We start from the raw sequence: 21,217 nt of genomic DNA, 5'->3' as shown, positions 1-21,217 counted from the left end.
AGGCAACAATGTGCATGTGGAAATTAAAGACAACTTGTGGAAGTTGGTTTTCTCCTACTCTGTGTGTTCTACACACACACACACACACACACACACACACACACACACACATACACACACACTCTTGTTTTTTTTTAATGAGTTAGCTGATGAGGAAAAAAGAGTTATTAACATGGACACTGTAGACAGTCTCTCTTCAACTCTATTACTGGAGAAAGAAAAGCTCCATTCATTGAAGCCACAAAGAAGTGAATAAAGGTTTCACTCTGGCCGCCATTGTACAGAAGGAAACTTCTAGAATGTTTAATGGTAGTTGAATTCCACAGTACTTTGTATCTGTTTTTATTTAAGTGCACTGTAGACTGTATCTTGGGGACATGTTTATTACATTTTGTTGTCTAATTATTAGATTGTAAACTTTACAGTACAATTCCATTTTTACTTCTTGTTCACTTAGAATGTAAGCAGGTATTTTCAACATTCAATATACTATCAAATAATACAAAATTAAATTGTTTCCAGTGTAATTCTGGATATTTAAGCTGTGGTTTTTCCTCACTTATGTGTGCCATAGCAAACAGCTCATACATGAGATCTCTGCAGTTGGATGATTCCAGCAATGTATTAATGATCCTGATAGTCCTTTATGTCATGAACCTTAGCTTTTAGTTCCCTAACATTTTCTTTCTAATGTATTTCCCACTTGAAGTTTTATTTTGACTCCTCATGAATTTTAGTATTTTCCTTTATAATCAGTCATGTTGACTAGCTTATGATATCTGTTATTGGATCTTTAGTTTACTTAAAAGCTGAAGACACTAAGGGCCAGACATGTAAGTTATTTGCCTCTATTCACAACAGTTCCTTGACACTTTGAAAGCTTTGTATTGTTGGATGTGCTGAGGCAACAATATTTTGTTCATACTCTTCAATTTCTTATTTTATTACAATCTTTTAGATTTATTCATCTTTGTTTTTGATGTGGGAGTATTTTGCCTGCATGTATGAATGTGCAACATGTGTATGCTTTGTACCCATGGAGGTCAGAAGAGGGCGTAGGATCCCCTGGAGCTGCAGTTCAGGTGGTGCACGTGGGTGCTGGGAATCAAACTAGGGTCCTCTGCAAGAGCAACAAGGGCTTCCAACCACTAGACCATCTCTCTAGCCTTATTTTTTAAATTCATGTTTGTCTGTATTACTTTCAGCCAGGTTTAGTCAATTAATATGTTAAGAAACATTTATTAGCCAGGTTGGGTGTTATTTCTCAGAACACAAAAGTATATTTCAGACTATTAAAAAAACTAAAACAGGTCATTTTACTTTCCTTGGCCTCTCTTTGTAGTTGTGGTTTGGTTTGTGATCAAGGACCATGAATTCTTTTTTTTTTTTTTTTTTTTTAAAATTTCGTATTATTTTTGTTTGTTTATTTATTTGTTTTGTTTTTACATCCCAAGCAAAGTTTCCTCTTCTCCCAGCTTCACCCACCACCCTTCCCATTCCTCTTCCTGTTTCTCTTTAGATATGGACTGGTCTCCCAGGGACGTCAGCCAGCCGTGGTCTGTCAAGTTGTAGTGAGATTAGGCACCTCCCCTTCTTTCTAGTAAGGCTGGATGATGCAATCACTAGGAAGAATAGGTCCCAAGAGCAGGTAACCGAGGCAGAGACAGCCCCTGCTGTCACTGTTAGCAACCTACAAGAAGACCTTGTTACACAACTGTAACATATGAGCAGAGGGCCTTCGTTGGTCCCTGGCAGGCTCCCTGGTTGTCGGTTCAGTCTCTATGAAGCCCCGTGAGCCCAGATTAGAAAATAGATACATTGCCTGAATCATCCAAGAATATCACCTGTGGGAAATTATGGACAGGTTTTTTTCTTAGCAAGTTAATCTGTGATTCTCATCTCTTAACTAGTCATAAACAAGTTGTGAATGAATAGAGAAATTTCTCTTCCAATTTCCTTGTACTTCCAGATGGTTCCTACAGAGCTGGTAGAGAAGGAGTTCTGGCGACTGGTGAGCACTATTGAAGAAGATGTCACGGTGGAGTATGGAGCTGACATCGCTTCCAAGGAGTTTGGCAGTGGCTTCCCTGTACGAGATGGGAAAATCAAGATTTCCCCCGAGGAGGAGGTAGGTTTCAGCTGTAGGGACTTGCAGTGTGAGGCGGGGCTTTACATTTAAAGCACAATATTGATCTAAGGGGCAGAATACTAGCGTAGTGACATCCGTAGGGTAACAGTTGGGTCCTTGGGAGTGCCTTGGAAATTGTGTGTTGGAATTCTGTTTGGTCTGCTTGAATTATTTAGAATTACTCTCAGCACAGTCTGAATTACTGGATTTTTAGTATCTTCAAGAAAAATTAAGTCCTCAAAGTCCTAGTCCTGATTATTCAAGACAGTATGGAGATTATAGGACATTATTACCACCCTTTCCTCCAGTTTCTAACCTTGAGTTCTTTAAAATTAACCTGAGGGCCAGGCAGTGGTGTCGCATGCCTTTAATCCCAGAGGCAGAGGCAGGCAGATCTGGGCTACAGAGTGAGTTCCAAGAAAGGCTCCAGAGCTACACAGAGAAACTCTGCCCCCACCCCCCAAAACAAACCCAAACCAACCCGAGAAATGAAGGCCTTGCTTAACTTTAATGTTTATAAGTGTCTTAACTCGGCATGCTAGTGGACTCCTAAATCCAAACTATTTCTCTGTCTGTCCTGTTGTCAGTCAAATTTAAAATGTGTATGTGGGTGTTCATTTTCTATTTTAAATACACACAGAGAAGTATATAGTCCTGTGTACAGCTTGGTCAGTCTTCACAAACTGAACACTTGAACACAGGGTACCCAGCACTAGAACAAGAAAGTAGGATAGACTAGAGGGACACACCTTCTCTGCTTTTCGTCTTCTCCCCTTCCCTCTTTGAGGACTACCACTGTTTTTTTAAAGTATATATTTTTAAAGATTTATTTATTTATTATGTATATAGTATTCTGCCTACATGTGTGCCTGCAGACCAGAAGAGGGCACCAGATCTCATTTCAGATGGTTGTGAGCCACCATGTGGGTGCTGGGAATTGAACTCAGGAAGAACAGCCAGTGCTCTTAACCTCTGAGCCATCTCTCCAGCCCAAGGACTACCACTGTTACCTTACACATCCCAACTTCTAACTAATGATGTAGCTTAGTTTGCCTGGTTTTAAACTTTATCTGATAAGTTCATGTTCTTCTGTATCCTAAAACAAAACCAAATAAGGGGTAGATGTGCATATACAGTTCCACTTATTAAAGTCTAAACCAGACAGAGCTAGAGATCATCATAGTGGCAGTCTACTTTGACCCCTAAACCCTTTATTTTTTTAAAAAGGAGTCCGTGCCCCCCCCCCCCCCCCCCCCAAACCAAACAGTCCTGGCTGTCCTGGTACTCTGTAGACCAGGCGACCTTGAACTCACTGAGACCTGCCTGTCTCTGCTTCTTGAGTGCTGGGATCAAAGGCATGCACCACCACCTGGCTGAAGGAGCTCTTTAGAATTCTGTGGAATTTTGGGGGCTGGAGGAATGGCCCAGCAGTTTTCCCAGAACTTGTTTCGCTTCAAGAGCACCTGGGCAGTTTGTGCACCCAGGACAAGCTGCTCACACCTGCCTTTGCCTCTAGTTCAAGAGTTACTTGATGATGTCCCTTTTGTCCTCTTTGAGTATCTGCACACATGTATCACAACCCCATCAATATAGATAAATATAATAAAATAAGAAAGGAACAAATAAACATTTCTAAAGTGTTAGCAGGATACTGCTGAAACTTCATCCTCTTTTTTTCTTGCTCCTTTTAGGAGTATCTTGATAGTGGCTGGAATTTGAACAATATGCCAGTGATGGAGCAGTCTGTCCTTGCTCATATTACTGCTGATATATGTGGCATGAAACTCCCTTGGTTGTATGTGGGCATGTGCTTTTCTTCCTTCTGTTGGCATATTGAAGACCACTGGAGCTATTCTATCAACTACCTGCACTGGTGAGAAATTCTATATGGAGTCTATGAACAGTATTAAGCTGGGTATTTCAGATATGTGTTGCCTGTGTCTGAAGGCAGTGGGTTCCTTTTGTTTTAGCTTATGTTAGATTAGATTTCCTATCAAGTTAGGACACTTTACAAAAGTTCTACAGCCTCTGAAATCATGCACTACTTTATGTATAGGATGTTTCTAGGAATAGTATAGTTTTTATATGAATTCAGTAAAGTGTTTACTAACAGGTTAAAAAAAGCACCATGTAGTGTTTTTCGATACAGGAAATCTCCCTTGGTAGTCATGGTAATCCATGTAGTCCTTTGGGATGAGCAGATCGTTGGGACTATCAGTTTTCTTTTGTTGTGCTGAATTCTGACCTGTAACACGTGAACCCCTCTAATCTGTGCAGACGTTTGAACATTATACTGTTTAAACTTTTCACCCAAAGCCACTTGTCCCTACATCTGTTTCCACCTCCCCTATTTCTTCTACTTTGAAGTACAAAAATATTTTAAAATCTATAACCCACTCTAATCCAACAGTGGAATTTAAAGATGTACCACAAGAAAGAAAGAGTTGGCATATGGATATGCAACATGGTTCTGCTTCCCTAGGCAATTGCCCCAGCTGTAACAGGAAGATGATGTTTATCATACCTCACAAGGATGGCACAGATTAATTGGTTGAAAGTTTAAAGTTCTTTGAAGAATAAGGGCTCTTTATAAATGCTAATTGCCTTATTTGTATTTGATTTAAACCTTTTCTAGCAGAATGGGCAAGGGAAAAGGAAGATGGAAGGTTGCCATCCTTCTCAGTTGATGAAGGAAGTTGTGTATCCTCTAACAAATGTGATTCTTAAAAACTATAAGTTTGCATTTTGAAAAGTGGGGTCTGGGATGATGATGACCTCAGATGCAAAGTATCATTTTTTTGTACTTGAAAATGCACTATATATATATATATGTTCCACTCACATGTCTAATGTTACTTCTTTGGTTGGAACATTTGGTTGTAGCTCAGTCTTATAGAACAATATCAGAAAAATGAACTGCTTTACTGTGTGTGTGTGTGTGTGTTGTGTGCGCGTGTGCAGGCACATTGGTATTAAAAAATTGATTGACTTTCATAATCTGATTTTAGGGGTGAGCCAAAAACCTGGTATGGAGTTCCAGGATATGCTGCTGAGCAGCTAGAAAATGTAATGAAGAAACTAGCTCCAGAGCTATTTGTGTCCCAGCCAGATCTCCTCCACCAGCTTGTGACCATCATGAACCCCAACACTCTGATGACTCATGAAGTGCCTGTAGGTTCTGAATTAATCCTCCTGCTACTCAACTTATTTATTCACTACTTCTCTATTACTGTATTATTGTTTTTTCTTTTCTTTTTAAAAAGTTATTTGGTATTTTCAGGGCCAGGCAGTGGTGACACACACCTTTAATCCCAGCACTGGGGAGGCAGAGCCAGGCAGATCTCTTTGAGCTCGAGGCCAGCCTGGTCTACAGAGCCAGCTCCAGAACAGTCACCAAAACTACACAGAGAAACCCTGTCTCAAAAAACAAACAAACAAAACAAACAAGAAGTTATTTGGTATTTTCATAATATAACTTGATAATGGAAGCAGCTTTTAGGTGCCATATAGCATCATCCAATGGGCCAGGTGCTCAAACACCATAAAACTAATTTGTTGCAGTTGATACCTAGATTACTGAACAGATTTGCTTTGCAAATGAATGTAGTGCTTTTTTTTTTTTTTCTCCAGAGCTGAGGACTGAACCCAGGGCCTTGCGCTTGTGCCATGCTTTTTTTTTTTTAGTGTACAACTTAGTATAGTTGGAGTTTGTAGAACCATTATCACTAGTGATTTCTGTACTGTAAATTTTGTTTATAACTTTAGTCAACCAAAATATATAGTTACTTGTAAATACAAAATAGTTTACTATGAAAATGGCTAGCTTATGTTACAATTCGATCAAAACTCCGCTTTTAAATTTTTTTAAAAAATATTGATAAATTTTATGTGTTTGTATGTGTACCTGAGTGCTTTTATGTGCACCATGTACATCAGTCTGGAGTTCAGACGAGATATCGGATCCCCTAGAACTGGAGTAACAGGTGGTTGTGTGCTGCCACATGGATGTGGGGGTACTGAACCCCACTCAGTCCTTTGCAAAGATTTTTTTTAATGTTTTTTTTTTAAAGATATTTATTTATTTATTACATATTCAGAAGAGGGCACCAGATCTCATTACAGATGGTTGTGAGCCACCATGTGGGTGCTGGGAATTCAACTCAGGACCTCTGGAAGAGTAGTCAATGTTCTTAACCTCTGAGCTATCCCTCCAGCCCCTTTGCAAAGATTTTATTTCCAACACTCCATAAAGAAGAGGGAACAATGAATCTTATTGAATCTCATGGTCTTATTTTTGAATGATTAACCCAAATAGTGTACTTTGTAGAACTATTGATGATGGTGCTGGGAATTGAACCAGGGTCTTGGGACTACTAGATGTATATACACTGTCCTGGTACTACTTCCCAGCCAGAATTGGCTGTTTTGCATTGCTAATCAACCTCCCTCCCATTGAGCATCAGTGGGTGTGTGTATCTATACCTGCCCTGGATGTTGTTCCTCAGGGGCTATCAGACAGGATTTCTCAGGACTTTTATTTGAGTGCTCACTAAGTATGTATTCATGGAACATAACTTAGAAAGTAATGACTGAATGTATAAAACACCCACCATGTCTTCATTGTTAGTATTTTTCATGCTGGATTTTTCCAATTTGTCAAAATTTGAATAAAATACAGGGGCCAGATTTAGGGCCTAGGGAATAAATAGATTAATTATTTCTTCATGGTCTGGAACCTGACTTCCAGTTCACAGGCATCTGCCTGTCTCTGCTTCACTGTTGTTGAACCGTAGGATATTCCTGGTTTTACCTGTAAAGAAAGATGTGTCTTGTCTCCTAGATGCAGCCTTACTTGGTTTGAGCACTGTCTCTGTTCAGAGACTAGTTAGTTCTGTTATTGTGGTATATTACTCTATCTTGTGGCAGGAATCAAGTGATTCTACAACAGTAATTGTATGTACAAATGTACAAATGTATGTGTGTCCAGTCCTGTCCTGTTTGTCTGGTGAATCATCTAACAGTTCATGTCCCAGTTGTCTTTGAATGTTACTGTCAAACCTTCTCTCATCCCTGTCTCTGTAGGTTTATCGAACAAATCAGTGTGCTGGGGAGTTTGTGATTACATTTCCAAGAGCCTACCACAGCGGTTTCAACCAAGGTTTTAATTTTGCCGAGGCTGTTAACTTCTGCACTGTAGATTGGGTATGTATTACGAATTTGAGCTTTTTTCTTATAACACATTGTATGACAACACTGCTTATTTTAGTTGACATTACATTTGTTTTATAGCAAGACCCGTTTCTCTCTTTTTAAGATCTATCTATTATTTTTTAAAAGTGTATATGTATGTGTATGTTTCTGTACATAGACATGCACAGACATGTACTTAGACCAGTAGAGGTCAGAGAAGGTGGTTGTGACTTTGCTGACATGGATGCTAGAAACTGAACTCTGGACTGCTGTAAAAATTAGCAATTGCTCTTAACTGCTGAGCCACCTCTCCATCCCCCAAGACACTTCTTTTAAGTTGTAGCTTTAAATCAACTTCTTGGGGACAAAGAAGTGGTTTTTTCCAGTGTTGCCAAGCCCATCCCTGAGCTCTCTGTTGCAAACCATCCTGGGGAACCTAACTTGTAGTAAGAACTTTCTTGAAGAGCAGAGTCTAATGACTTTTAACAAGGTTGAAGCTTCTTAGAGCTTACAAACTAGTAACAAATATTCCAGTCTGAAAACTTAGTAGGATTGCCCTAATTATCCACAATGCAACAGTTGAATGACATGTTTGTTCATTGCAGAATTGATATTTTATGCTACAACTGTGAAGGTTATGTGTAATATAAAAATTAGTAAATTGTAGCTTTCTGTTTATTGTTTTGAGACAAAGTCTCTTAAAAACCTGATGTGTAGTTAAGGATGGCCTAGAATTACAGACCTTCCTGCTTCTATACCTAAATCCTAAAGAGCTAGGATTTAGGCATGTACCACCATCTAGTGCTTTTCTTGAAAAACAGCATTAGTTCTTTCTGTCTTTATTTTCTACTATATAGTTCTTGAGTATTAATTACCCCTGAAGTAAATTAAGACTGGTTTGAGGAAATGTACAAATATTTCCAATTAGACTCTATATTACTCATTAATTCATTGTCCATACAGTTCTTCCTTAACTAGTTTTCAACTTAGTTACCCAGTGTGTCAGATCTTTAGAGCACAAAGATGAATAGGCCCAGTCCTCAGGACATCTGAGTCTGGTTTAGGGTTGGTAAATAGTGGTTTGACCTAGATTGTGTTATTTGGTAATATGATATGGTAAGTCAAAAGTTTTTGGAAATTTTTAAAAAAGGTGACTGTCATATTTCTTTTCTGCTTGTGACACAGCTGCCATTGGGCCGCCAGTGCGTGGAACATTATCGTTTGCTGCACCGTTACTGTGTCTTTTCCCACGATGAGATGATATGCAAAATGGCTTCCAAGGCTGATGTGTTAGATGTTGTGGTGGCGTCAACTGTTCAGAAAGACATGGCCATTATGATTGAGGATGAAAAAGCTTTAAGGGAAACTGTGCGTAAATTGGTAAGGTTTCTGGAAATCCAGTTCCACGTTGCTGACTTAATTGTGGTTTAAGAAGCTTTTCCTTGCTGTATTATGGTTTCTACAAAAGCTATTCTCATTGACATGTAGTAATATTTGGTTTTTATTTGTATTAACTAATTTTCATGTGCTTATTTTATCCCTTGTATCACTATTTCTGTAAAGTATCTCTTCATATGGTTTGTCTGATTTAGTTATAAGAGTATATTATTACAGTAGGGCCTCTCTCTCTCTCTGCCCCCCTCCCTCTCTCTATTCTTTCCTAGAATAGTGTCTCATGTATCCCAGGATGGTCTTGAACTTGGTATGACCTTTCCTGTTCTTTCCACTTCCACTTTTCAAGTGCTAGATTACAAGCTTGCCTCTTTTTTATTATATTTTATTATATGTCCTTCTTGAGACATTTGTGCATAATACAAAGCCAAAACCACAAAGATATTCTGTAGAATCTCATACTACCTTCTCTTTGAATTGCCTTGGTACCTTGCCTTTAAACCTATGAATCTGACCTATTGCTAATACTAAATGGTCTTTACTCCTGTAATTTTTATGATTTAAATTTTATTTTTAATTACCTGTATATGCTTGTGTGTGTAGGTAGTTTTGTGCATGTGAGTTCAGTGTCCACATAGGTCAGAAGAGGATGTACAATGTCTTGGGACTGGAGTGACAGGCAGTTGTAAACTAGTAGTAACATGGGTGCCGGCAACTGAACTTGGTCGTTTGCAAGATCGCAAGATCGAACATTGTCTTTCCAGTCCTTTAATTTACTAAAAAGCTTTGAAATAAGTAATAACTAGTATGAGTCTTCCAGTTTCTTTTTGAAGACGGGGTCACTTATCGCCCAGACTGGCTTTGAAGCTCTTTATGTAGTCAAGAATGACTTTGAACTTCTGATTTTCATGCCTCTACTTCTCCATCACTAGAATTGTAGGATATACCACGCACTGTTTTATTCAGTACTGAAATAGATAGACCCCAGGGCTTGGCGCATACAAGGCAAGCATTCCACCTACTTTTATCTCTTTTAGTTAATTTGCATTTTCCTGTTAAGGTTTTGATTTAGTAGATATTTTTTATATCAGCCATACACATAATCTTTTTGTTTTTCTTTTTTTAATGTACCACTGTGTGTAGAAGACTGGAATGTTGTCTTTTGGGAGCCCATTATGGACCACCAGCAGGCTGTCCATTGCCCTCTGGTGTTTTATAGTTGAAGAAAGCAATGCCTAGTAGAGTTAAGTGACTTGCCGAGGTCTACATCAGTATGGTAGCTACTGTGGAGTAGGTTCCACCTGCAGCTAAAGAGCTGTTAGCAGCTGATGACAGCTGCTGGAGGAGGAGAGTGATTTTAACCAGTGAGGTTATCTGTACTCAAGTACATGTGGGTCACTTAATTGGACTTACTGACTTACTAAACACAAACAAAGAAATGCAGATAAAACTTGGAAAAAGGATGTTTGGAAGGGTGTTTTGGTAGGGAGTAGGTGTAATTAAAATACATAGGTAGAAAATTCTCAAAATAAAAATATTACATAAAAGTAATGGTAGCTAATTTCTGCAACTTGGAGAACTATTCTTTTCCCTAGATGTGGAATTTACAGGTTAAAATTGTGTATAAACTACACAATTTCCATCTTCAAAGTTGATCTTTGGTCTGCTTTAATCTCAACTCTCCAGACAGACCAAGGAAGTCCTTTTCAATGATTATGATTAAAATGACAAATCTATCCATCAGCATTTTATGCTCTGTCTTTGTTGACTTAACATGTAAGTGTCAGGAATGCTTACATCCTTAAAGTAAAACAAAGGAGCCTGGTGACTCCTAGGTTGGGTTAATCAGAATTGGCATTCGTATGGTTGACTCTGGATGCAGGTGAGAGCAGACAGTAGAAGTTGGGCTTCAAGTGACAAAAGACCAGGCCAGGTGGTGGTGGCACACACCTATAGTCCCAGCACTTGGGAGGCAGAGCCAGGAGGATCTCTGTGAGTTCGAGGACGGCACCAAATCTACATGGAGAAACCCTGTCTCAAAAACCAAAAAAAAAAAAAAAAAAAAAAAAAAAGGACATCTCTCAGAAGGGTTTTCTAGAGGTCAGATGGGATGAGCTACAGTTGAAATGTTCACTTGGGAGGTATTTCAAGTGTGTGTGTCAGAAGGCACATCAGACTACCTACAGCAGCCAGAGCTACAGGTGGTTGTGAGTCACCTAGCATAGTGCTGGGAACTCTGTCTTCTGCAGGAGCAATGTGGACTCTTGCTCACAGACTCATCTCTCCAGCTCCTCTGTTTGTTTTGAGGAAGATGCTAGGGATCAAATCCAGGACTTTGTGCAGTGTACGCAAGTGCTCTATGAGGTGTGTCCCCAGCTACTTTTTTAATTTTTACACACACACACACACACACACACACACACACACACACACACTGCTGTTCTCTATGCCCAAACGTCAGTAAGGTAAGTTTGGGAGCAAGATAGGCTGCTAACCTCAGCAGTATTAATTCAGCAATGATTTTGTTTATTTATGTTCAGATCAAATGGTTAGACGTGGGCTTTACCTTACTCAAAGAGGGATTCTCATTGAAAAAGTGGATGAACATGCTAGGCTATTGGTACTTTGTAGTCCATATAGTTTTAAATCATCCTTACATATTTTATTAAGGCTTTAAAAAAAATCCTGTGCATACTAGTCTTGTTCTTTTAGATTGTATTATTCTTTCAAAACCTCTAATACACATTTAATTTTAGGGAGTAATTGATTCAGAAAGAATGGATTTTGAGCTGTTGCCAGATGATGAGCGGCAGTGTATAAAATGCAAAACTACATGCTTCATGTCTGCCATCTCCTGCTCTTGTAAACCTGGCCTGCTTGTTTGCTTACATCATGTAAAAGAATTGTGTTCCTGTCCCCCTTATAAGTATAACCTGCGGTAAGTAGGAAGGATAATTTTTGTCCTCCTTTGGGAAAGCATGAAATTATTTTGTGTGTACATGTGCATATGTGTATATTTATGGTGTGTGTGTGTGTGTGTGTGTGTGTGTGTGTGTGTGTGATCACATTCATGTGTGGATGTGGTTATGTATGTATGTGTATGTGTTGCAGTGTGCTGTGGAGTCAGAGAACAGCCTCAGGTGTTGGCTCTGGCTTTCCTTATTTAAGGTAAGTTTTCTCTGTCACTGTGTCAGGATTGGGATGGCAGATGCATGTTATAGCACTCACAGCTTTACATGGTGTCTTATAGTTCTGTTGCTGTGCAGAGATACCATAGCCGTGGAAACTTTTATAAAAGAAAGCATTGAATTGGGGCTTGCTTACAGTTTCAGGGATGTAGTCCATTATCCTCATGACAGGGACCATGGTGACCCCAGACAGACATGGTAGTTGAGAGTTCTACATCTGGATCCAAAGTAAGCAGGAAGGGAGAGACTGGGCCTGGCTGGAGCATTTGGAACCCCAAAGCCCAGCCCAGTGACACCCTTTCTCCAACAAGGCCACGCCTCCCACCCCCTCTCAAGTTGCACTGCCACTCACTCCCTCATGACCAAGCCTTCAGATGTGCCAGCCTCTGGGCCGTTCCTGTCATGGAAAGTGCTTTTTCCATTGAGCCACCTTTTCAGCCTGCAGTGAGTCTTTGCTCAGCAGTTAAGAGTCTCAGCACCTACATGGTGGCTCACAACCATCTCTAGTGAGATTGATGACCTCTTTTGGCATTAAAGTGTACATGCAGATAGAGTACTCATATCCACAAAACAAACAAATAAAATAAATCATTAAAAGACAAAAGCTCAGTGGCATCCCCATTCTAGGTCTGTCTGTGAATATTGAGGGTGAACATCCTTCTTCAGCCGCCTTCTCACAGCTGTCTGTGTGCTGTTTCCAGGTACAGGTATACTCTGGATGATCTCTATCCCATGATGAATGCATTGAAGCTTAGAGCAGAGTCTTACAATGAATGGTCCTTAAATGTGAATGAAGCTTTGGAAGCAAAGATCAACAAGAAGAAAAGTACGTAATGCACAATGTGTGATTTGTAACCAGCAAAGTGGAGTTGGGTTTTGTTGTGCCAACCAAACAGATGACTGAAAACAACCTAATTTCATCCTTAGCCCCCATGTCTGAACAGGTTTCCAGATCCTTGGCAGAGGTTTTAAACCAAGAGTGGATGAGGCAATTTGCCTCAACATTTAAGTGCAGTCTGGCCATATAGATTATGCAAGGTGGTTTTGGGACCAGTGAGATGAGTCAGTGGGTGAATTCTGAGCTACACTGTAGTCCTAAAGAGATGTTTCTTATTGAAAAATAATACCCATCTCCTCCCTTAAGTGCCCAGTGGAGGGAAAGTGTACATGCCACACAGCCTTGTGATCTTGAGTGCAAAGCTGGAGGGAGAGCCAGCTCCACCCCGTTTCCCTCTCCGACCTCCATGTCTGCACCATAGGGCACATTGCCCTCCCCCCAGTATAAAGACAGGAAAAAAAAAAAAAGACAGCTGGAGCATTGTCCACTCTTAAGAGGACCTGGGTTCCATTCTAATCCTCCATGTGGCCTATCAACTGTCTGTAAACCTAGTCTCGGGTGATACAATGTCCCCATGTGAATACATGTGGTGTATAGACATATGCAGGCAAAACAACAACCATACTTATAATAAAAATAATAAACCAAGCCAAGTGTGGTGGCTCATACCTTTAGTCCCAGCACTGGGGAGGTAGAGGCGGCAGATCTGAGTTCAAGGGCAGCAATGCAAGTTTTGGAACAGCCAGAGAAACCCTGTCTCAAAATACTAAACCAAATAAGATAAATAAATCTTAAGAAAATATAGCAACCTTTTAATATATTTTTAAAAAGCAGATGTTTTTGTAATGCAATATAATATTAGTTTTAAAAAAATGAGGTTCTTTGAAAGGCAATGTCTATGTCTATGAGATCCTGGCTTAACACTTCCTAGTTCTAATCAAAGTTTAGTGTCTCTGACATTTATCATTGACTTTCCTTTTTTTAAAGAAAAGGTTTTATTTTATGTGTGTGTGTGTGCGCGCGCGCGCGCGCTCTGTGAGTGTGCCTCATATTCACTGAGGCCCAAAGAGGGTGTTGGATCCTCTGGAGCTGGAGTTACAGATGGCTGTGAGCTCCTGTGTGGGTCCTGGGAACTGAACTTGAGTCCTCTGCGAGAGTAAGTGTCACATACACCATTGTGGTCCCCTCCCCACCCCCCTCCTGTAACTCACTCTGTAGACCAGACTGGCTTCTAACCCACAGACCTGCCTGCCCCTGCCTCCTGAGCCCTGGGGTTAAAGGGGTGCATCTCCACTGCCTGGCAAGAAGGAGTGCTCTTAGATGCTGAGCTGTCTCTCCACCCATCATTCCTTTTCAGATTCACTGCTCTTACCATGTCTTTCTAGTCTTTCTGTAGTGCAGCAGGTCACTTCCTCCACTTTCATTTAGGGGAAAGGAGTTGTAGCACCAGTTTCTTGTCAATTATAAAATGAAATAAAGGACCACAAAATGGGTTAAGCCATACATAGTAAGATCTATACTATTTTCCTTTCACAAATCAGTTGTTTTTCACTTTTAAAAAAAAATCTTAAATCCATTAGATATTAATACTTCTGTCAGGAAGACCAACTCTAAACACTTGCCCCAAATCAGAGAAATGTTGCATTTATGGAAGGACCTTCTCCTCTCTACTTTGTATCTAATTATAAACTTGATGATCACAGAAAGATGACTTGTTCTGTATCTTAGGTCTTGTTAGCTTCAAAGCTTTAATCGAAGAATCAGAAATAAAGAAGTTCCCGGACAATGACCTTTTACGTCATCTTCGCCTAGTCACACAGGATGCAGAAAAGTGTGCTTCTGTTGCCCAGCAATTGCTTAATGGCAAAAGGCAGACAAGGTATACATTTCTGAGTATTTGAAATGGTAATCTATGGCACCTGAATCTGGAAACCTTGATTTCTGTGATCTTATTGCGAGCTATGAGTAATGGACATGTTATGTTCTCATATAGCTTCCTTGGGCCTTGTTTTAATAGGTATCGATCTGGTGGAGGAAAGTCTCAGAATCAGTTGACAGTGAATGAACTCCGACAGTTTGTGACTCAGCTGTATGCTCTTCCCTGTGTCCTTAGTCAAACACCATTGCTAAAGGTAACCATATTAAGATGTATGGGTAAATGCCATATTTGTGTTTACTCTGTTAAGTAGCCCTCTTCAGTGGTAATTTTTATGTTAATTTGTGTGCATACATGCATGTGTGTATCTGCAGAGAGAGACCAAAAGAAAATATCAGATACATTACATCTGGAGTCACCAGTCATTGTGAGCCACCTGACATGGGTGCTGGGAACTGCAGCTCTGTTCCCCTTGACTAGTGTCAAATACTCTTAACCTCATTTTACCTACAGGTGACGTGTGTTGCCTCATTTACTCATGTTATTACTGACATAATGTGGCTTGGTGAAGAGGCTTGTATTGGCTATGCACTTCAGATTTTAGTTTGAAAGAAGTCAAGTACTGAAGTGCTATGTAGCTATGACTTCATTTGCTTGCTTCCTTTTAGGATCTCTTGAATCGTGTAGAAGATTTTCAACAGCATAGCCAGAAACTCCTGTCTGAGGAAATGCCTAGTGCTGCTGAGCTACAGGACTTGCTGGATGTCAGCTTTGAATTTGATGTTGAACTTCCACAACTCGCTGAGATTCGTACTCGCTTAGAACAGGCCCGTTGGCTAGAAGAGGTGCAACAGGCTTGCCTAGACTCCAGCTCCCTGTCTTTGGATGATATGAGACGACTCATAGACTTAGGGGTGGGGCTGGCTCCATATTCAGCAGTGGAGAAAGCTATGGCCCACCTGCAAGAACTGCTTACAGTGTCAGAGCACTGGGATGATAAAGCCAAAGGTCTTCTCAGAGCAAGGTAAAAAAACAAAACAGAACGTAACCTCTCCCTGGGAAGTTTGGATAGTGGGTAAACTTTAAAGCGTAGACCACAGAGCCAGCACACTGTCCAACGTAGCTGTCCTTGTAAAATACTTGGGAAAAAGCTTTCTGTTGGGGTCTGCTTTGAAATATGGGTAAAGAAAATTAGCCAGAGGTAGTGGCACACACTTTTAATCCCAGCACTCAGGAGACAGAGGCAGGCAGATCTCTTGAGTTCAAGGCCAACCTGGTTTATGTACATAGTAAATTCTAGGATAGCCAGAGCTATATGGTGAGGTCCTGTTTCAAAAAAAGAAAATTAATATTTTATTGTGATGATAATGCTGAATATCTTCAGTAGAAATAACTGCATTTTACTATTGCTGAGTAAGTCAGGATGTTTAATCTGACTAGACTTTTAGATTGAGGTGTGTTAGCTATCCTGCACCAGAGGTGAAAATGAAGTTATTTCCAAATCTTGCTTTCTGTATGGTAGATCCTTATTGGTTTAGTGGACAGTGCAAACATTAAAAATTTTAGGTTAGATTTTGTTTTGTAATTTTTTAATAATTTATTTTTATTTTATGTTCATTGGTGTTTCACCTGCATATGTTTGTGTGAGGGTTTCAGAAGGCCTGGAATTGGAGTTTCAGATAGGTGTGAACTGTCATGGTGGGTGCTGGGAATTGAACCCGGGTATGGAAGAGAGAGCAGTCAGTGCTCTCAACCACTGAGCCATCTTTCCAGTCCCCCCCCCCCTTTTATATTCTTATAAATAGTGGTCATTGAGTAGAGGATGTGAAATTTTTTTCTTTTTTTTTTTTCTTTTGCCAGACCTGAGGACTGAACCCAGGGCCTTGCGCTTGCTAGGCAAGTGCTCTACCACTGAGCTAAATCCCCAACCCCATGAAAATTTTTTTAGACAATTTACATTTTCTTAGTTTATCTGGTTCTTCACGTCTTACAAGCTTAACACAGAAGAGATTTCTAATTGTGTATTACTTTATGAAGTAGAACTTTGTGTTATATCATAAAATCAGGGACAGATAGAACTAAAATGCAATTTTGGAATCTGGGGCTAGGGAGATGGCTCACCTGTTAAAAAGTGCCTTCTGCTCTGTCAGCACACAAGCTCAGATTCCAGCACCAAGCTCACAACAAGTGCCTGAAACTCTAGCTCCAGGGCTTCTGATGCCCTCTGCAGACACACACACACACACACACACACACACACACACACAGATATAATGATGAAAATCTTACTTGCTTTTTAATTATTCCAAGTGAGTTAACTTGATCAGTGCCATTAATAAAGTTTTTTTTTTTTTTTTAACCATAATGAATTTGTTCAGAAATTATTTCCTAGTCTTTTGGTAAGTATAAGAGAAATGCAGTTCTAATATGTCTTTGTTTTGCTTTTGTAGACCACGGCATTCTTTGAATAGTCTTGCTACAGCAGTAAAGGAAATCGAGGAGATCCCTGCCTATCTGCCCAATGGTGCAGTCTTGAAAGATTCAGTGCAGAAAGCCAGAGACTGGCTTCAGGATGTAGATGCCCTGCAGGTTGGTTCAAAAGGGAAAAAAATGTCATGAATATAAGTGCAATTAGCTGTGGTTTTTCCCTCCTCAAACAAGTAGGGAAGAAGCAGCTTGTCAACTGCTGGTCCTCGGCAATCCTTGTTTCCTTCGGTGTTGTGACAGAGAGGGGATGGGGGGGCAGGAGCTGGTCAGAGCCTGCGATCTGAAGATGTGACAGCTCTCAGACACGTACTGACCATGCCTGCAGCTTGTCTCCTCGGGCTTCTTAGAGCCTGCGCCTCTCAGATGGTTGTAAGATGGCTTCTTCAGTGTGGGTGCTGGGATTTGAACCTGGGTCCTCTGGACGAGCAGCCAGTGCTCTTAGTCTCTGAGCCGTCTCTCCAGCCCAGTCCTATAAAATGTCTTTCATTCTTTGACAGTTTCCCCAAATTCCTTCTCCCACTCCCTAGATAACCTTTAGCTGAGTCCTCCCCCTCTTCATGCCCCCCTCTTTTTAACCTATGGACCTGTCCTTGACATAGGAATCAATCTCTGGGATGGGGACCAGGAAATTGTTTTTAAATGAAGTTCCCAGATGATTTTTGTTTTGTGTTTGAAGACAGAGTTTCTGTGTAATAGCTCTAGCTGTTCTGGAACTCGGTTTGTAGACCAGGCTGACCTCAAACTCACAGAGACCCACCTGCTTCTGCCCGCTAAAGGCATGTACCACCACCACCACCACCACCACCAGGCTTCCTGATGATTCCTATATGTGCGAAAGTTTTAAGAAACATTGGACTTTCTAACTCATTTTAATTTCCTAAATAGTTTATACTGAATTATTTCAGTAATTCTACTGGCAAAATGAATTGGAGTAAAATGCTATTGTTAATCTTTTTTAAAATGCAAGTCAAAAGTCTTGGGTTAGTACAAATTTATTTCTGTTGAAGTAAATTTCTTTGATATTGTTCATAGGGACCAATGTGGTAGATGAATTTATCAATGGCTATAAATATAAATTTATAGATTATGAATAACCAGATAAAAGGAATAATTATCTCACATTAATTTTTTTATCTATTGGAGCCTAGCATTAACTAAACGTGTGGGCTATTTGTTAAACGAAAAACAAATGTTACTCTTTCCTCCGCAACCCCACTCTTGGTGAATTTAACATGTTGAAGTCATAGGTTATTGGGCCAGACTGACTTGTGCTTTTCTTAATTTACATAGAAGTGAAGTATTCGTTTTTTACTTTCTTAGGCAGGAGGACGTGTGCCAGTGTTAGAAACACTTGTTGAACTTGTTGCAAGGGGCCGGTCTATCCCAGTACATCTGACTCCTTTACCAAGATTAGAATTACTAGTAGCTGACGTTCAGGCTTGGAAAGAATGTGCTTCTAAAACATTCTTGACTGAGAATTCACCATATTCTCTGTTAGAGGTAAGTTTGCAACCATCTCTAGTTTGAGTACTTTCCATAGCATGCAAAAGTGGCCTCCTTGGTGGATCTATCTACTGTGAGTTGTTTTCAGCAACCTTTAAATGCTTCTGGCTACATGTAGGCTGAAGCCCTCCGATGTTTAGAGAAGACCGTTCCCGTTAGGTTTTGTTTCCTGTGCTGTAGAGCTCGCTCTAGCCAGGCGGTCTTGCACTTTCTCAAGTGTGTACATCACACCTGGCTGGGATGCACGACTTTCATTTTTATCTTCTTATTTTATGTGTGTGGGTGTTTTCCTACATGTATATCTGCACCATGTGTGTACAATGCCTGTGTAAGGCAGGATTCCCTACAACTGTTGTGAACCGTGTGGGTGCTGGGAATTGACCAGCTAGTGACCTTAACCACTGCATTTTAGTAAACTTGATAAATGACCTCACCAGCTTTTCATAAAAAGTGCTTAAGCTGTATTTTTTATATTTCTTGTAAGCTGGTGTTTATGCGTTTTTGTAGGAATCAGTTAGCATATATCACATTTTTACTTACTTAATTAAATCTAATAAAGGTCTATTTTTTCAACCATGCTTCCCCCTCCCTTTTTTTCCTTTTTTTTTTTTTTTTTTAAAGATTTATTTATTTACTATGTATACAGTGTTCTGCCTACATACATGTTTGCAGGTCAGAAGAGGGCACCAGATCTCATTATGGGTAGTTGTGAGCCACCTTGTGGTTGCTGAGAATTGAACTCAGGACCTCTGAGCAGCTAGTGCTCTTAACCGCTGGGCCATCTCTCCAGCCCTTTTTTTCCTTTTTTAATAGTTTCTTTGTGTGTGTGTACCCACATGGACATGAGTAGAGTTTTCAGACTTCAGCATATTTGAAAGAAAATGATAGATGATAAGAAATGTGTACATTCTGCCCACTACTTAGGCTTTTAACTTGCCTAATCTGAAAGCTGTTTCAACCTTGGCTGTGTTTTCTCTTACGTTATTAGGTGCTTTGTCCGAGGTGTGATATTGGCCTTTTGGGGTTGAAAAGGAAACAGAGAAAGTTGAAGGAGCCCCTACCAAGTGGGAAGAAGAAGAGCACCAAACTAGAGAGTCTGAGTGACCTGGAGAGGGCCTTAATGGAAAGCAAAGAGACCGCCTCAGCTGTGCGTAGTAATGTCTTCTTCTGGTTTGTTTTTGGGGAGGGTAGTTTCTTACCCTTTCAGGTACTATGTAGGAATATTGGCATGGTTAGAACTTTTTAAGTGCTTGAGTTTGCCAAAAGGACTTTTGAAGATTGTCAAGTTTAAAGATAGCTGTTAGGGCCAGGCTGTGGTGGCGCACACCTTTAATCCCAGTAATTGGGAGGCAGAGGCAGGCGGGTCTCTGTGAGTTGGAGGCCAGCCTGTTTTACAAAGTTCCAGGACAGCCAAGGCTACACAGAGAGACCCTGTCTTGGAAAACAAAAACAAAACACTATTTCAGTGGTAAAACACTTGCCTGGCGTTAATGAGTTCCTGAATTCTGCAAAATAATAAAATACAAGACATCCCCATAGGTGCATAAAATTTGGAGTAGGCCATCCAATCTGAGTCTTCATTTGTTTGAGATGGGCTTTCCCTGGTTGCCTTGGAACTCAGTATGTGGATCAGGCTGGCCTCTGCCTCCTGAGTGCTGGGATCAAATGTATGTGTCACCATGCCTGACTCAATCTGAGTCTTGAATATTGAGAATGCATATGGGTTTATCTAGAAATACTAGTTAGGAGATCAAGGATGCCTGAAAGGTGAAACAAGTTAACTTGTTAACTTGCCATAGGAGACACTTTAAAAGTATACCAGAGCTGGGTGGGGTGGGACTCAGGAGGCAGAGGCAGGTGGATCTGTGAGTTCCAGGCCAGTCATTTATGTAACGAGACCCTGTCTCAAAAGTGTGTGTGTGTGTGTGTGTGTGTGTGTGTGTGGTGTGTAGCAGCATAATGTCCTGATGAAAAGGGAATAGCTGTGAGATTTGGATGCTTTAATGACAGAGCATTGGCTGGTGCTTGTTCAGTGGGTGAAGGCCCTTGTCAAAAGTTGGAGCATTGCCTCTTAAAAATACAGTCTTGTGCCAGGTGGTGGTGGCTCATGCCATTAATCCCAGTAATTGGGAGGCAGAGACAGGTGGATCTCAGTGAGTTCGAGGCCAGCCTGGACTACAGAGTGAGTTGCAGGATAGCCAGGACTGTTACACAGAGAAACCCTGTCTCAGTGCACCCCCCCCCCCTCAATAGTCTTGTGTCAACAATGGGACTTTTCTGGGGAATGTATTTATTGTTTGTCAGTTTAGTCATTGTCTGATTAATATACCAAATGATACAGACTACTACAATGTCAATAGACAAGACAGTCTAACTAGGATCACAGTATATACTGTTCTGTGGCATAAGTTTCTCTGGTCCCTGCCTGGCCCCACTACCTAAGGAACAGCAAGATGTCACCAGACTGGTAATGCCACAGCCACGGGGCAACTTACAGATTAATAGAAATGGCTTGAGTTAAGTTATAATAGCTAGCTAGCAAGAAGCCTGAGCCATAGGCTATTCAGTTCATAATTAATATAAGCCTCTATCTGTTTACTTGAGACCAAGCAGCT

General features: G+C 40.5%; 1 protein-coding gene across 1 annotated transcript in view; it reads left to right on the top strand.

Annotated features, from left to right (window-relative positions):
• Positions 1-21,217, top strand: part of Kdm5b (lysine demethylase 5B) — a 74,118-nt gene that overhangs the window by 42,357 nt on the left and 10,544 nt on the right. The window contains exons 10-22 of the mRNA XM_036202153.1: positions 1,970-2,128; positions 3,820-4,001; positions 5,137-5,299; positions 7,211-7,330; positions 8,504-8,698; positions 11,467-11,648; positions 12,600-12,724; positions 14,465-14,615; positions 14,754-14,868; positions 15,281-15,636; positions 17,063-17,201; positions 18,420-18,599; positions 19,591-19,749. Coding sequence (XP_036058046.1) covers positions 1,970-2,128; positions 3,820-4,001; positions 5,137-5,299; positions 7,211-7,330; positions 8,504-8,698; positions 11,467-11,648; positions 12,600-12,724; positions 14,465-14,615; positions 14,754-14,868; positions 15,281-15,636; positions 17,063-17,201; positions 18,420-18,599; positions 19,591-19,749 — 2,226 coding nt within the window. The remainder of the gene's footprint in view (positions 1-1,969; positions 2,129-3,819; positions 4,002-5,136; positions 5,300-7,210; positions 7,331-8,503; positions 8,699-11,466; positions 11,649-12,599; positions 12,725-14,464; positions 14,616-14,753; positions 14,869-15,280; positions 15,637-17,062; positions 17,202-18,419; positions 18,600-19,590; positions 19,750-21,217) is intronic.

The sequence above is a fragment of the Onychomys torridus genome, chromosome 11 (genome assembly GCF_903995425.1).
Source record: "Onychomys torridus chromosome 11, mOncTor1.1, whole genome shotgun sequence".
Taxonomy (NCBI): domain Eukaryota; kingdom Metazoa; phylum Chordata; class Mammalia; order Rodentia; family Cricetidae; genus Onychomys; species Onychomys torridus.
This window is presented reverse-complemented; position numbering and strand designations above follow the sequence as displayed.